Below are 17,124 nucleotides of genomic sequence, written 5' to 3'. Positions count from 1 at the left end.
AATGATACACAGAAACAAGACAAAAAAAATGAATTCACAAGGTAGATAGCTCAGGGAAGAAGGTATGAAGTGTTATTTAAAAAACGTATAGTACGTGACTGCAACCGCCTTCCTAAAGGGGTATTGTGTTCATAAACAGTAACAAAATTCAAGTGTCTGTTAAACAGGCAGAAACAGATTCAATTAAGGGATGAAAAATACAAATAAAATAATTAACTTGTGATCAAAATGAACTTGTAGCTACTCCACTGAATAAAAACATGTCCAGGATGGATTAACTTAGCACATGTTCTCTGCAATAAGATTATGTCTGTCTGTCTGCATATGTGTAATGAATTTACAGCTAAGCACCTGGGCTGTTTACATACTGGTTTTATAATAGATTTAGTGGGAAAGAAACAGAGTGTGAACTAGGTATACTTCTGGTTTCCACAGTTTCTGAACCATTTTTTTATTCTCTGTATGCCTTTTGTAACAACTGTTGAATTACATGACTAACCTGTTAAACGTATCCTTTACTACCCTATGATTTCTATCAGGGAAAAGTACTGAAGCTTGAAGTGGAAGCACAGAAAAGTAAACCTGCCAACTCAAGATCATTTAGTTAACTCATATGATTTAAAATTCAGGCTTCTCATCTATATGTTCCCAAACTGGTATACTATCCATTAGATGTACCACTGTAACCTGTACATCCATTTAATTTCCTTCAGATTACTCTGGTGATAGTATATAATCCTTTTTAACAGGAGTAAGACAATTAGCTCACAAGAAATAATCATGCTATAACCTCAAATGCAAACCTCAAGAATTCTGTTACCAAGTCTAGCTGCCTACCAAAAAGGAATGTTTGTGTTTGTAACTGTGCATAGTCTTCCATTCAGAAAGTAAAATAAATAAATAAGTATGTGACTGTGTCGCTTTCCATTCCATTTTGCCTTGATGAATCTTCAATCAGTTTAGTACTGCACAGGGACATGTTTCAAAGCTAGGACATGCAGACTATATTTACAAGCATTTGATAGCTAATAATAAACTGAATAACAAAACAAAATGAAAAACAAAAAAGAGTTCTTGTCATGATGTACACGAGTGCAAGGAAACTGGACAAAGTCTCAAAATCTGATTTTTAGACTTTGTCCAGTTTTCTTGATCTCATGTACATTACGACAATAACTCTTCTTAGGTGGCAGTCTCTGTTAGAATACAGCCGGGTAGCTGTCCCTAGGGATTGCTGCAATGCGCTTAGTTTCTTGTTGTAGAGTAAAGCTGCAGTGATTGGGCTTTTCAGCTATACTGCTCAATGGCGAAGTGGTGCTGCAGCCTTCTGGTTTTGGCATTGTAGCTCACAGGGAAATGTCTCTCGAGCTACACACTGGAACCCCATGAGGTGCCATGATCTCACTTTGGAAAGTTTTAATATTGAGTGAGGAAGAGGTGAAGCTGGGTGTCAACATCATACCTGTAGTGGTCTAGGCTTCTCCCACTATAAATCACTTCTGGTGGTATCACCAGAACCATTAAGAGTAAGGGGCCCAGGATCAAGCTTTGTAGTACATCATACACCAGAGTTTGTGGCATGGAAGAGATTAGACCTGAGACTTCCACCTGGGTATGACTAAATGACCAGAGATAATATGTAACCCACTAAAAGGCTGTAGGAGGCAAATTACAGTAAGACTATAACCACTTAATCATAATACCATATTCACTGGTGTTAACTGCTGCAGAGATAGATTCAACAGGACTAAAAATATAACTGATGATGTCTGTCAGTGGAGCATTCTCTATTCAAATGAAAGTGGTCTCAGTACAAGGGCTATCAAAATTCCAGACTGGTATGGATCTATGTTAAATGATAGGGGAGAAAAGTTTACAATAACAGTAAAAAAAACTGTATATAAAACAGATTGAATGATAAGTTAACAGACATAATAAAAAGTTGAATTGACGTGTTTGGACAATAAAGTGATTTTGTCAATAAATAAAATGTTAAGAATAGCAGTGACAAAACATTAATGTGCCGCATGATAAATTATTAACACTATTGCCAAAATTTACAAAGAATTCTTTAATCTTTCCTACAGGGACTGGTAGATATGGTTGTCAAGATCAAAGACTGTGGTGTGAATAGATGAGATTGGGTAATTGGGGTGTGTTAGAAAAAGAAGCAGATATTTTTATGCCCCAGTTCCCTTTAAGTCATTATCTACTCTCTTCTCTTATTTTATCCATGTTATATTAACGTTTCTGCATTTCTGCAAAAGTAGTTCTGTCACAGTTCTTGTAAATATGACCAATTTATTATAAAACTCAATTTTATTAAGTTTTCAAAACTGTGACAATGTATCTCATGTCCTCCAAAAATAAATTACTACACAGTCAAAAACAAAATACTGTTCTTCATAGTCAGTGTTACAATGCTGATTTTTGGTTTTCCTGCCATGCAGATGTTCACGATTGGACTGACTTCCAGATTCTTTGCATCATCCCTAGATAACAGCCATCCAATACCCAAGGTCTAGACATCAAGACATAAAAAGGGCATTCGTCAGCACCTTCTTCAGCTCCTTCTAGCCATGCAGTCTGATGCACTTATACTCGTAGGCCATCTGTCAGATCATTTTTCCATAGAACCTCTTCTTCCAATGATATAAGTACCTCACCAGGGAAATTTCTCTACTAGTTTAATGTTCAAAAAAGTTAACTATTACTGGAAGTATGGGAAGCAAATCATGCATAAAGATTTTTGCTAATTTTGTCTGTTATTCTTTAGGCCTCAGCACGATGTTTCTAATTGTCCTCACTGTGTAAAATTCCATGTAAAACCCCTAAAATGTCAAGCCATGGTACTATCTGCACATATAGGTTCTTCCTTTTCTGCTTTTCCCATCGGCATCATAATCCACTTCTGCTACAGAGCGTCTGCAAACTCCACCATCAGCTAGTATCATTTTGAAGAAACAGAAAGACAAAAAGAACACGGGACTTGACATTACCAAGAATGCTTTGAGTCTAGTCATAAGTTAACCAATAATTTAGATGAGACACTTTTGCATCCCACTGGTCTGGTGACTCCTAGACCTGAACCCTCTGGAATGACGCCTTGGGAGGCCACCATGTTCTCCAGCCTACTTTCAAGTGTTACCATAGCACACACATCAGTTGGATCTGAGGTCACTCAGCAGGCCTCAGCTTCTGATGTCCATGTCATGGGTCTTGAAGGATACACCCTGTCTACCTCGACACCTTAACAGAAGATATGGTCAGACGACTGCAATCTCAGGTCATCTGTTTTAAACAGACACCGACAACCAAAGCGAACCACTTTGTTTTCTTCATCCCTGCCACCAACCACTTTTCCTCAAACTGAAGCCCAAGACCTCCTTAAAAAATCACAAGACTTTATGCCCTTCTTGAAATCTGGAAAGTCATCTCATACGTCTGCTAATGAAGCTTCTCCATCCAAAAGAAGCAGGGAGGTGGCCTTTCAGGAACATGCAGATTCCTCTAGCTCTGAAAATGAGTAGGAATTGTCCTACTCTGGGCACACCCCCCCCCAAACTTACCAATATTCATACTCTGATGATATTCTCTCTTAAGCTACCCCCAGGGACCTTTCCTTTAGGGATACCCTGCATAGAATGAAGGAGGCTTTCAACTGGGAAAGTAAACAGATCTCTCAGGCTCAGACCCATTACAGGGAGCTGCTAAGTTTGCCTTCTCTCAGGCCACTGGCTTTTCCTCCTAATATGTAGTACTGGATGATGTCTTTGAAAACATTGATTTACATCCTGATTTTCTACCCTCTGCTTTGAGGAAACCAGACAGGTTTTACAGAGTGCTTAAATCTCAAAAGCACCTCTATAAAAATCCAAATGTTGATCTTTCAGTTGTTTTCACTAAATCCATAAAAGGTGTCCTTATGGGACCAACCAGACATCCCTTGTCTAATGAATGGGTAAGTAGGCTATTAGCTTTAGCAAAAAAAGCTGCCACCCTGGTAATTAGAACCTTGACTTGTCAATTCATAACGCTAAAGTACCTTGACTCTTAATTCTAGCTAGGGTGGATTCTACTGTGGATAAAATTTTACCAAAGAAAATTCAGGAAGCTTTACAAGTCTCCAGACACTCCCTGAAGTGTGGCTATGACATCTTAGAGGCATCTTGCAGAGGAGCTGCCACAGGTCCTGTCATCCTCAGACATGCATGGATCAGGATCCAGCCCCTGTCAGATCAGATTAAGGGTGAACTATTGGATGCTCCACTAGACAAGGATTTCCTTTTCAGTCTTTTAGGTGAGAGCCCACTCAGCAAAGACACCAACTGTGACGCATGTTCAACCCTAGCTCTCCACACCACTGCCAACCCTCCCCTCCAAACCTGTTTTTGGAAAACTTTCTTTCTTCCTAACCCAATGCAAAACCATCACCAGGGACCAATGGGGTATCATAGAAAAGGGGTACTACATCCAGTTCAGAGAAATCCCATCCCTCTCAGGCATTTCAAAACCACTGAAAGGGCAGTAAAGCCTCCTACCACCAATCCTCAGGGAACTACTTCACCAAGTATCCATTCAGCCTGTTCCTCCAGGTCAAGCTGGAAAGGCCTTCTACTCAAGGATCTTTCTAGTTCCAAGAAAAGAGGGCACAGTGGAGGCCATCTTGAACCTCTCAAAGCTAAAAATGTTTAATATCCCAAAGTTCAAAATACTTACATTGCAAACAGTAATGACTATGACCTTCCAAGCTGCCTTCATATTCACTGTAGATCTAAAAGACACTTGCGTTCATGTCCCCATAGCAGAAATTCACAGAAAGTACCTCTGCTTTGTAGCAACAGGCTCTCACTTCAAATTCCGTGCTTTACCATTTTGGCTATCTACTGCTCCCAGGGCTTTCACAAAATGCCTAGCTTCTCTGATAGCACATTGCAGAACTCTAGGGGTTCCTATTTACCCCTACTTAGATGACTGTCTCATTCAAGGAAAGTTCACAGCAGAGACCGTAAACACATTGTAGATCAATGTAGACTCCTTTCAGAAGGTAGGCCCACCTTAAATCACACAGTCTTCTTCAAAAAAAAATTCACTTTCTGGATTCCTTCCCCAAGACAAGATAGCTTTCCTGACAGGCTACCTGACCAGTCTGCTTCCAAAGCAACATATCCCAGCAAGGGAATTCCTGAGGATACTGAGGTACATGGCATCTTGCATTTTCATAATCCCACTTGCAAAGTTACACATGATAAATATTCAGTGGTTCCTGAAAACTGCTTTAGAACAGCAATATTAAACTCTGGAAACCCTCCTGCCTGTCCTTCCATGCTTAAAAAGTAACTGCCATGATGGAACACCACCATATTGCAGAACACAATGGTAAGTTCCTCTATACCAGAAGCAGGCAATACCATCATCACAGACAGTTCAGACATAGCATCTTCTAGACACCAATGAATGTATCATGAAGACTGAGCTCTTCCTGGACCTAAGTCTACAGTAGGAGGTCCCCACCATAGACCTGTTCACTTCTCAACACAGCAAACAACTACAGAAGTTCTGCTGCAGAATTCAACAGACATGGACTTGGAAAACAGATGTTTTCTCTTTTACATCGGCAAACTGGTTCCAGTATGCATTGCTGCCCTTGCCTCTGATCCCCAGGGTACTCACAAAAGTCATGGCAGACAAATCCAGCATGATCCTAGAGGCCCCCTTCTGGCTTGGAAAACACTGGTGCTCCCTCCTCCTGACACTCAGTGGGGGGAGATTCTACACCCTACAGCAGGAAGTAGATCTCCTCAGCCAAGCCAAGGGATCTCTTTTACATCCTTACCTGGCCACCTTCAGGTTAACAGCCTGGAGGATTGAGTTTTGACAACAAGTAATGTATCCTATCCCAAGCACATGCTTTCCAATTTATGGAAAGCAAGGAAACCCAATACCAGGAAATCTTACCTGGCAAAATGGAAAAGATTTTCCACCTGGTTTCACAGCAAGAACACCAACCCTTATCAGGCAGACATTGGTTCAGTCTTACAGTACCTGTCAGGCCTGTTTAAGTAGGGAATGTCCTACTCCAGCATTAACGTACATGCATCTGCCATATCAGCTTGCCTCCACAGTGCTCCACCTATCTTCATATACCCCCATATGAAACTTTTCCTAGAAGGGGTGATTCACTTGAGACCATTGAGAAGGAACACTATTCCTGCCTTGGATCTAAATTTTGTGTTAGAAATTTTAACCTTGCCCCCCCTTTGAACACATTGCCACTGCCTCTCTAAAGATAGTAACCTGGAAGACCACTTTTCTTGTAGCTGTCACATCAGCTAATTGAGGTTCACAAGTTACAAGCCCTTGTGTGTAAAGAATATTTCACTCTTTTCGCAGGGATAGTGTAACCCTCAGAAAAAAAACTCATCCTTTATGCCTAAGGTGGTATTAGAACTTACTTTAAACCAGGCTATCCACCTACCAGTCTACTTCCCAAATATACAGAACAGGGTAGAGTAAGTCCTTCATAGTCTGGGTGTGCACAGGCAGATCAGGTACCCCCTAATAGGGCAGAACAATTAATAGTGTTTTTTGTATAGGGTAAACAAGACAGGCCTGTCTCCAAACAAACCATTTCAAAATGGATAGCAAGCTACATTAATTTCTGTTACTCACACCATGAAAAAATCAATCTGGACATATTAAAGCCCACTCCATTATGCACAGGGTGACTACCACTGCCTTCTTCAAAGGAGTCTGTACTCAGGCCATCCTAGAGGAAGCCACATGGAGCTCAGTGCATACCTTTTCAAAACACTATAACCTACATAATGTCTCCAGAGCTAGAGTATGTTTTGCCACTGCCATCCTGTTTAAGCTTATTTCCTTTCAGTCATACAGATGACCTACTACCCATCTATTAGCTTCAGGAATCTTACCAAAAATCAGTACTGCAACACTGACTGCAAAGAACATAATACATTTGTGTTCTACTTATCATAATTGTAGATGTTCGTGTAAATAGATGAGTTTTGCAGTACTTATTCTCACCCTCCAAACCCATCTGTCTGCTGATCACTTGTCTCCCCTTGCTTGGTACAAGAGGTAGAGGAGTTCTATACATATAGTCCTCTTATCTGCATCATGTCCTTTATGCCTCCTATTATTTGCTCCCTTTGCACTCAAATTCAGATAGCTGGGGAGTTTGTGCTGGCCTCAGGCAGCAGATTGTTTATTCGTTGCTTAAAATATCCTGAAGATGGAGCCAACAGACACCCTTCCTATACCCTAACGTCAAGACATCAGACATCTGTCAGCTAGGAATCATGCAAAGACTCTAGAAATTGGGCCAGTCTCTGGCATCTGCATGGCAGGAAAACCCAAGAATCAGTACTGCAACATTGATCTACTCGAACACCTACAATTATGGTGAGTGGGATACAACTGTACCTTATTTTTCCCATACTTATAATGGAGTCATATAGTTATGATGATCCTTACTTGTATGGCTCTTAATTCATCAAAACTGTATGTTCAAATTATTGAGTAATAGTATATTCAAACTTGCATGTAATGACTATTGAAGTATGTGAACTAATCTGGTCCCTGATAGAAACCTCTCAACGGAGAGACCTCTTCTCTTCAAATGGAAATGATCGGATAGAGTAATTCCCTACTGATAAGAAATAACACTCAAAGTATTGCTGCCAGCAAGGAATGTTATCTTTCCCTTATGGAAGAACATTTTTGGAGATAGCATGCAAAATTTAGGGGGAATTAATGGTTGGAGTATGAAAGATGAAGCCTCCCCCCTTGAAATAGTGTATTGTTATAGAACAGTAGCAGTAGTTTGTTTGACAATATGAGATGTAGTAGCTGTTATTTTCATGAGCTGTGATTTTGATTAATCATCTGAGATAGATGACATTTTGATTAGCTAAGTTTCATTTATTTTCCATGAATTGTCACTAATATATGTCTGCTTACCCATTAGAAAACAGTTGTATTTAGTCTTAACCCATAACAATAGACAAGCAACTATGAAATGTCCAAATTTTCATCCACAAGTTTATTATAATTCTTTAAAAAAAAATAAAATTCCTAAATCCCAGACTCATTCATAATTGGCTCATGGTCCAGGAGTATTGTTTAACATAGTAATTGACTTATTTAAGTCAACTCCCTCGTTTCTCAAAAGTAAAGTTACTGTTCTTACCAATGGTTGTTAAAATGGAAACAAAAACAAATCACAATGTCACTGATCCTTTTCTCTTTCTGTGTTCTTTAAAAGATCTCCAGCAAATCTGTTCATTTAAAACTAATGTAAAAATATATATTTACAAATAATGAAATAATAGCATACAAATTGCAACACATAAATCCTATGACTTCTCTGTCATATGTCTCTTTCAAATTGTATTTTATTTTATTAAAATATTACTGTATGGGTTACATGTATTTGTGGGTTCTAATGATATAAATACAGAATCAAATTCAAAGTAAGAAACATGATCAGTAAACTCTGTTACAGGTGAGAAAAGTGGCATTCAAAAACTAAGAAAAGTAATCACTGATCTAAACTTTGTTATAAAAGTTTGACTTTATTAGACATTGCTCTATTAATATGTTTTTGAAAAAAAAAATAATGCTTTGGCCATTTGTTTCTTAGGTTGGACAATTTACCCTCTGGTTGCAGTATTGATCCTCAGCGTTCTTGCACTGCTTACAAAGATAGTGTTGCATGTCACAAGCCGGTAAGTAAGCTGGGCCAGAAGCTCAAGTAAGTTCCTAACTATGGATTCCAAGTAATGAATGAAGGGTTGTATTAGGCAATGGTTATCAAGTCCTTAGTGTGCACATGTCCTGACAAGAACCCTTGCTATCCAGCAGTGTGAATTAACCTCACCTGTACTAAACTTCACTACTTACTATAAGTATTAAGGTACACTATTCGTTCTGGATTTGTCTGTTTCTTATAAGGGGTTCTATGGGCAACAGTCCAAAAATGCGTAAATAGCTCATGCAGTTAAAGTTAGGAGATGCTTAACATTCTTTAAGTTCCTGAAGAAATTCCTTAACCAAACATTGCTCATGAATTAATACATATTTTATTTCCAGAATAATAGTGTATGTGTCGTCAGTGATGATTCAAAGCATCAAAGCATAGTAAATTTAGATCATCAGTCCAAAAAAAAAAGAAAGAAAAGAAATCTCATTTCCCACAAATGATAATTCTCAAGATTGAGTGGCAGTTTATTTCTGGGAGATATTTCCAAGTTCTGCATTCATCCCAAAATGTCTTACTATTTAGTTTATACAATTTTACTGGTGAATGCAGTTGATTGACTTACAAATGCTAATGTATACTTTGGCCTGTTTGCCCCATTTTGATTGCTACATGTTGGCATTTATATTGGTATATGTTACATACAAGAGGGCCAGATTCAATAAAGCCTACACTAAGTGTACACTGTTATGAATGACAGACAACACAGACAGAACACACACCTTCTTCTTCCTAATTTTAGTTTTCCTACTGATATTTTTGCAGCTTTATATACTGACAGGATTTCATAAAGGTTATCACAAAGTGCAGACTACATGTACACTTAGTGTAATCTTTCTGAGTGACCAGAAAGCACAAAGGATGTGATAAGAAACTGAATACATATCATGAACACTTGGTTTATACTTAGTGTAGGCTTCATTGAATCTGGCCCCGTCTATATTTATGTATTCATTTACTTGCGATAACCAGGTGAGTTTATGAGACACATACAAGTTTTTGTAGGTGTAACCATTTTGATCTTGCAAGGCACAAAATTAAGTCTAATATCATGCAAAGCCCAAAACAGTTAGAGGGACTGTATACATCATGGAAGGATGAAGGGGAAACAGAATTATGATCTGTCATTATTTTCTGAGCTTTAATTCTGTTAAGTGAACAGATAATACTAACTGTCTGGTAGTAGAATTACACTGTACACAAAGAAAAAATGGTATGGTATGATTATCATAATCATTTTTGAAATATGCATGTTTTCAGCTTACTACTGAAGCTTATCCTGGCCTTTTCTGCTCAGCAGATGTGTTATGATATAGATCTGTAGTCATAGCCGGCCTTAGGCATAATTGTTCTTCTTTTCCTTTAGAACTGATGGACTGTTTTTATTTTATTTGTGCTTTCCTGTAGTAGCACTTTTCATATATATTATCAAAAGCCTCCCTTGCTATGACTTTTCTAACTATCCATCCATACCCCCTTTTTCCCCATTTTGCACAGAGGGTAGGGGTGTCACATCAGCAGTGACTGTCATCTAAATGAAAAAAAATAATCTTTCAGTTGGGTCACAGGGTCTTCAGTTGTGATGATGGCTTTAATTTTTTTGTCCTTCATCTAACAAATTATATTGAGGCCTTGATTAGGTATTTTCAGGTGTCTTTCATAGTTACAGTATTTGTGAAGAAAGCTTTGATTATCTGATTACACACACACACACACACACACACACACACACACACACACACACACACACACACACACACACACATATTCAGCCAAGACCTCTACATGCTTAAACTCTGAGCTTTGGCCAGCTAAGACCTACCTGCAATCAACTGGACGTATAAGTGAATTTAAGTAAATCTTTATCTGCACTTTTTTCAAATAATACAGCATTTAAATTTATTTATTTGTGTTGCATTGAATACTAACAAGCTGGAAGTTGTGTGTCTGTTTTTTCAGTTAGTTCCCCATCCACCCTTCCTGTTTTTGTTTTGGTATTAATCTTGGTGGCTTGAAACTGCCTGCCCCTCTTGTAAATTTGCATTTGGATAATCCTCCTGGGCCCATCTCATTTGCTCACTCAAAAAAAAAAAATTGCACTTTATTCATCTGCTTTCACTGTATTTGTGTTTCTTCCTACTTTATTACTTTATTTTGCTTTTGCGTCATCTTAAAAGTACTCAATTGTATTTATTACTGCTTGGTGTACCTGTCATTCTAAGCCTTTTATAGGTTCATAGGTTGGTACTAGGCTATCTGCCCTAGGGCCTGTGCAAGCCTAGCCATAACAATTCCCTGGATATTTCTTCCCACAATATTTACTTCTCTGGACCCCTGTCTAGCAGGGTGACTGACATGATCCCCGGAGTGAATTTCCTATCTCCCATCCAATCATCAAGATTTCTTTTGAAGAGGGCCAATGAGGTGCTCTGCTTGACATGTATGGGCAGTCTATTCCAGAGTATGGGGAGTCTCTGAGTCAGGAAACTATCCCTCCAGCATATTTTGTTCATTATGATGACAAGGTTTAGATTCCTGGAGAGTGTGGCTCTGAGGGATTGGAGTTTCTTTAAGTGGAGCATGTCCAACAGCTCAGGGTTTGACATGGCCTTGCATGTTAAGCAGAGATCGCCTCTGAGTAGACGATATGCCACAGAGTATAGCTGGAGTTTTTTTAGATGGTCAGCATATGGCATCTGCTTTAGGCCTGTGATTCTTTTAGTAAGGTATTTCTGTGGCCTTTCCAGCTTTTGCAGATGTCTTGTGAGGTACATACCAAATGGGGCATTATACTCTATAATGGGCCTAATGAGGGATGACTACAGTGGGAAAATGACCTCCTTTTTTCTGGATGAAGGCCCTTAGTGATGAGGTGTGCCACATAGAAGGATTTCCTGACTGTTGTGGCGATGTGGTTATCGAAAGTGAGACCACTGTCCACCTGTGTCCCTAAGTCTCTCATCACACTTTTGATGTTTAGTGTTCTGCCACCTATGTGGTAATTCATGGGTACATGTTTTTTTCCAAAGGGGATAACTATACATTTCTTGGCATTAAACTTGAGCCCATGGCTCTGGCACCAGGCATCTCTTTCTGTAAGACCTTTTGTAGAATATCCACATCATTTGGGGATTCAGTAATGGCTCCCAGTTTGCAGTCATCTGCGAACTTTGTTAGCCAGAGTCCCTTAGTGTTGGCCTGTACTTCAGAGAAGTAGATGCCGAACAAGAGTGGTCCCAGAACTGAACCCTGAGGTACTCCACTTGTCTGGAGCTGGATTTGGAGTCGGCTACTTTTACAGTCTGGGTTCTGTCAGTAAGCCATTTGGCAACCCATTAAGTGACGTAGGGATTTATGCCCAGCTGAGTAATTTTATCTATGATTCCAGAGTGGGGGATGGTGTTGAAGGCCTTGGCGAGGTCCTGATAGGCTGTGTGGACCGTGTTACCCTTGTCCACAGCTCTGGAGACTGATTCGAAGAAGTCAATCAGATTCAGGAGACAAGAGCTGCCCTTCACAAACCCAAACTGGGTGGGGTCCAGTGTTTGAAGGTTGCCAATGTCTTTGTTTATAAGTTCCATAATAATGCATTCCATGCCCTTGCAGATTAGGCTTGTCAGACTGATGGGACGGTAGTTCCCGGGATCCAAGGCAGATCCTCCCTTGTGGAGTGGGATAACTGTAGCTGTACACCACTCAGTGGGCATGAAGCCTGAGGTAAGGCTATGATTAAACATGACACTTAGGTGAGGTGCCAGTTCATTTTGTAGTTCATGTAGTACATAGCCTGGCATGTCATCTGGTCCCATGGATGCTGTATTCTTAGCTTTGGAGAGTGCGGTTTCTACCTGTGTGGCTGCGATTATCAGAATTTGGCAATCTTTTGGTAGTGAGATGGGCCTTTTAGGGGGTGAGAGGGGGGTGAATTTGACACTAAATCGATCTGCCAGGATATTGGCAATATCCCTGGGATCAGTATATTTAATGCCATTCTGTTGTAGCTCAGAGCAGATTTGAGCATTGCCATTTAGATTCTTTTGGTTTAAGCACTTGGGCTTTAGACCAGTTGTTTTACATTAAGAAGGTCTGTGGTCTGCACTGTTGTGGCAGGACAGGTAGCTTACATTCTTCTACGTTGGGAACTGCTGATTGAAGGCTCAGTGTCTGTTATTCTAAAAGTGTATTAGTTCTGATTTAAGCACTTGGGCTTCAAGCCAGTTATTTTACATTAAGAAGGTTTGTGGTCTGCACTCCTGTGGTAGGAGAGGCTGAACTCTGCCCTTCTGAGCTGGGAATTTCTGATTAAAAGCTTATAGTCCCTGCATATTTGAACTGTTTCTTACTGAAAGTGGTGCACCTTGTTTGCTGTAGCATAGACTAGATCCAGGCTTGCTGAATCTAGCTTTGTTTGTATAACTTGAGCACTAATCCAGGCCTTCTTAAAAGTATTCAATTGTATTTATTACTGCTTGGTGGTAACCTGATTAAAGTGTAGCTATCACTCTAAGCCTTTTGGTTTAAGCACTTGGGCTTCAAACCAGTTGTTTTACATTAAGAAGGTGTGTGGTCTGCACTGTTGTGGCAGGGCAGGTAGCTTACATCCTTCTAAGTTGAGAACTGCTGATTGAAGGCTCAGTGTATGTTATTCTAAAAGTGTATTTGTTCTGGTTTAAGCACTTGGGCTTCAAGCCAGTTATTTTACATTAAGAAGGTTTGTGGTCTGCACTCTTGTGGGAGGACAGGCTGGACTCTGCCCTTCTGAGCTGGGAATTTCTGGTTAAAAGCTTATAGTCCCTGCATATTTGAACTGTTTCTTACTGAAAGTGGTGTGCCTTGTTTTCTGTAGCATAGACTAGATCCAGACCTGCTGAATCTATGAGCACTAATCCAGGCCTTCTTAAAAGTATTCAATTGTATTTATTACTGCTTGGTTAAAGTGTAGCTATCACTCTAAGCCTTTTGGTTTAAGCACTTGGGCTTCAGACCAGTTGTTTTACATGAAGAAGGTTTGTGGTCTGCACTTTTGTGGCAGAACAGGTAGCTTACATCCTTCTAAGTTGGGAACTTCTGATTGAAGGCTCAGTGTCTGTTATTCTAAAAGTGCATTAGTTCGGGTTTAAGTACTTGGGCTTCAGTCCAGTCATTTTACATTAAGAAGGTTTGTGGTCTGCATTCTTGTGGGAAGAGAGGCTGGACCCTGCCCTTCTGAGCTGGGAATTTCTAGTTAGAGGCTTATAGTGCCTGCATATTTTAACTGTTTTCGTACTGAAATTGGTGTGCCTTGTTTGCTGTCGCATAAACTAAATTTAGGCCTGCTGAATCTAGCTTTGTTTGTATAACTTGAGCAGTAATCCAGGCCTTCTTTTTTGGGGTAGGTTCCCCTGCACCCCTGTGGCAGGAGTGTGCAGTTAGAACTTGTCTGATTGAAGACTACAGGAGCAGGGCTCAGTTTTGAGATTTTTTTACTGGTTAATTGGGTAATTTGTTTAAAAGCCTTTTCTGATTGCTTGTAGTCATCTAAAGCTGTTTTAAGTGTATTGTTACTGTTTGTAGTTGTTTAAAGCTGTTTTAAGTGTATTTTTTACTGTTTTTGCCTTATCTTTTTAAAAAAATGTCCTTGTTTCCCATCTTTCTAAGATAGTATAGTCCTGTTTTCAGGCTAGTGCTGAATTCAGATCTGTGTTACAAGTTTCTGAGCTGCCCATACCTTACTTGGATAGGAAGAGGTTTCTCTGTTCACCTCTGAGAGCGGGAGCTTTGAGCAGCCATCTGTCCCTGGAGGAGTGGCTCCAGCCCAGAAGTTAGTAGTTTATAGGCCATTCTGGGCTAATTTCTATCTCTTTCATTTCCCTGCTGTAAAAACCGCGTTTGCACAGTTTTGCACATCCAGGAAGTGCCAGTTAGCTAGGACTAAATTATTCCCAGCTCCACCAAGTCTCCTCTTCAGTTTTTCCCCTGAAAGTCATCTAACCCTCAACCTAAGCACTTAAAAAGCATCCTACAGTCCAGCACTTGCTCAGACCTTATAGCAAGCACTAATATACCCCAACACTTGATTGCCCAGCAGGGCAAGGCTCATTATTCACCCCTCACCAACCAAGCAACTAAGCAGCTCATCCTACTATTCAGGCATGACCAAAGGGCAATTTCAGGTATACTCTCCAGTCCAGCTGGTGAACCTGGGTATCCTGAGGCAATGTTACAACTGCCTCATGTACACAGACAACCCTCTCCTCCTACCACAAAACATTAACATATGTGAGAGATGCAATTATATAGCTGAATTGGAGGCTAAGCTCTCTCCACCCAAGACTGGAGCAGGCAGTCATAAGGAGAAGGTTAACACTTGCATCACACCTCCAGCCTCACATAGACATACTAAACCAGCACTGGCAAAAAATACACATAAATGCATAAAATCATACTCGGAGGCTCTACATAAAAACCTGCAAAAGCATCACAGACCTCCAAAGCAGACACCCAAAAAACTTGCACATCCCGTCACAAACCAGACAACACATAAAACACAAAATCAGTGTGCTGCACAATCACAGCCCTTAAGGCGAAATAACATAACTAACACACTAGTAATAGGTGACTCTATAGTCCAGCACACTGACGTCCCACTCACTAGGCTGGACAAGGAGAAGGTTACTGTTAGCTGCCTGTCAGGAGCCAGAATCCGCAACATAACACAAGCTCTCAGGTCACTCCAGAACAAGTACAAATATGACTCTGTCATTGTTCATGTTGGTGTGAATGACCTGAGACGTACCTCCCTGGACTACATGAAAAGAGACATGGAAGAGCTCTCTGATCATGTAGCCCAGGCGGGTATGACCCTGTCCCTGAGTAGCATCCTGCCCTCACCAAGAATGATACCGCAATATAAAGAAAAAATGATCCATTTCAACAATTGGCTAAGCTTCTGGTGTCATTCAAAGGCAATCCAGTGTCTGTCAGCCTGGGACAACATGCTCGACAAGCCTTGTTGCTTCACAAGAGACGGCTTGCACCTGTTACCCCTAGGCTTTTGAATACTGGCCAAGGCTCTTGCTGCCCCCATAGTGCCTTTTTTAGGCAAGGCTCAAAAGTCAAACCCACCTCCGTAAACAGCAAAAATAAAAAAAATGAGGGTTATGCCACTCAACGCCAGGAGTTTAAATCTCAAAATGCACGTGCTTGAAGCACTCCTCAGTATGGAGAACGTCGACATCTGTGCAGTAACTGAAACTTGGCTCAAGGCTCCACAGAGCACCCCAGCACTACCGGGCTACAACTCATACCACACATTTCGGCCACAGAACATAGATCGAAACACAAAAGGAGGGGGTGTATCCATATTCATCAAGGATACCTACACCTCCAGGTTAGTGGTGCAGCATGATACCTCTGAGATCATTCATGTGCAACTAACATCGGGCAAGTCTGCAATGCAAATTGCACCCTCCATGATCCAGGACCACCACTCGCCGCCTTTCTGGGACACTGGAAAACAATGAAGGTCCCCGAACACCCTGATATTTGGGTGATTCAATTACCCCCGTTAACTGGGGAAAACTTCTGGTACAAACTCCCAGGTTCAGCGCTTCCTGGAATTTATCAACTCAAATGCCCTGGATAAGCTGGTAAACTCCCCTACCAGAGGTGAAAACATATTGGACCTGATCATCACTAACATGGGCGACAGGTGTCCCACACCAGAGGTTAACCTGTCACTGGTAAGATCAGACAATAAACTAATCACTCTGGATATCCACACCACACCACCACCCCCAACCAAGGAAACCACAGTGAAAAACTTTTCTATAGCAAACTTCACCTTACTTAAGACAGAGGTGGTAAGTTTCACAGCTCCCACGCTAAAGGATAACAGTGTCCAAGATGCAGGAACCTTTACAAATGTACTCTATGAGCACCTACAAGGATGCATGGATGGTGCCATCCCCAGCAAAACCAAGACTCAGTCTCCTAAGAGAAGGAAACCAGTCTGGTGGACCCCTGCCATAAACAGGCTATACAATAGAAGAAGGAAACTAGTTCAGAAAAAAAGCAAATCCCAAGAAGGAAAGACATCCCTGATCAGTATCAGTAAGAAACTTCACCCCCTCTCACCCCCAAAAGCCCACAAACAAATACTAGTGTAGTGTGTCCTCCAATTAATTACAGACGAAGGAAAAGCTTCAAAAGCCAAAAAAAAAAGCACATGGGGGTCAAATGGGCCAGATGGTGTCCCAGGCTGCATCTTGCAAACAAACTAACACACTACTAAAACCCACCACACTGTTCAATAGAATGGCGCACAGCAATGGTTATTCCGCTCCACAAAGGAGGGGCCACAA

The 17,124-nt window shown here is 40.6% G+C and overlaps 1 protein-coding gene across 1 annotated transcript in view; it reads left to right on the top strand.

Annotated features, from left to right (window-relative positions):
• The window catches only part of KREMEN1 (kringle containing transmembrane protein 1), a 972,602-nt gene that overhangs the window by 944,145 nt on the left and 11,333 nt on the right, over nucleotides 1-17,124 (top strand). The window contains exon 8 of the mRNA XM_044068274.1: nucleotides 8,666-8,750. Coding sequence (XP_043924209.1) covers nucleotides 8,666-8,750 — 85 coding nt within the window. The remainder of the gene's footprint in view (nucleotides 1-8,665; nucleotides 8,751-17,124) is intronic.

Source organism: Protopterus annectens, chromosome 4.part0, assembly GCF_019279795.1.
Source record: "Protopterus annectens isolate FY-2018-M chromosome 4.part0, PAN1.0, whole genome shotgun sequence".
In the NCBI taxonomy this organism is placed as follows: domain Eukaryota; kingdom Metazoa; phylum Chordata; order Ceratodontiformes; family Protopteridae; genus Protopterus; species Protopterus annectens.
The sequence above is the reverse complement of the archived record's forward strand: the minus strand, read 5'-3'. Positions and strand labels throughout refer to the sequence as shown.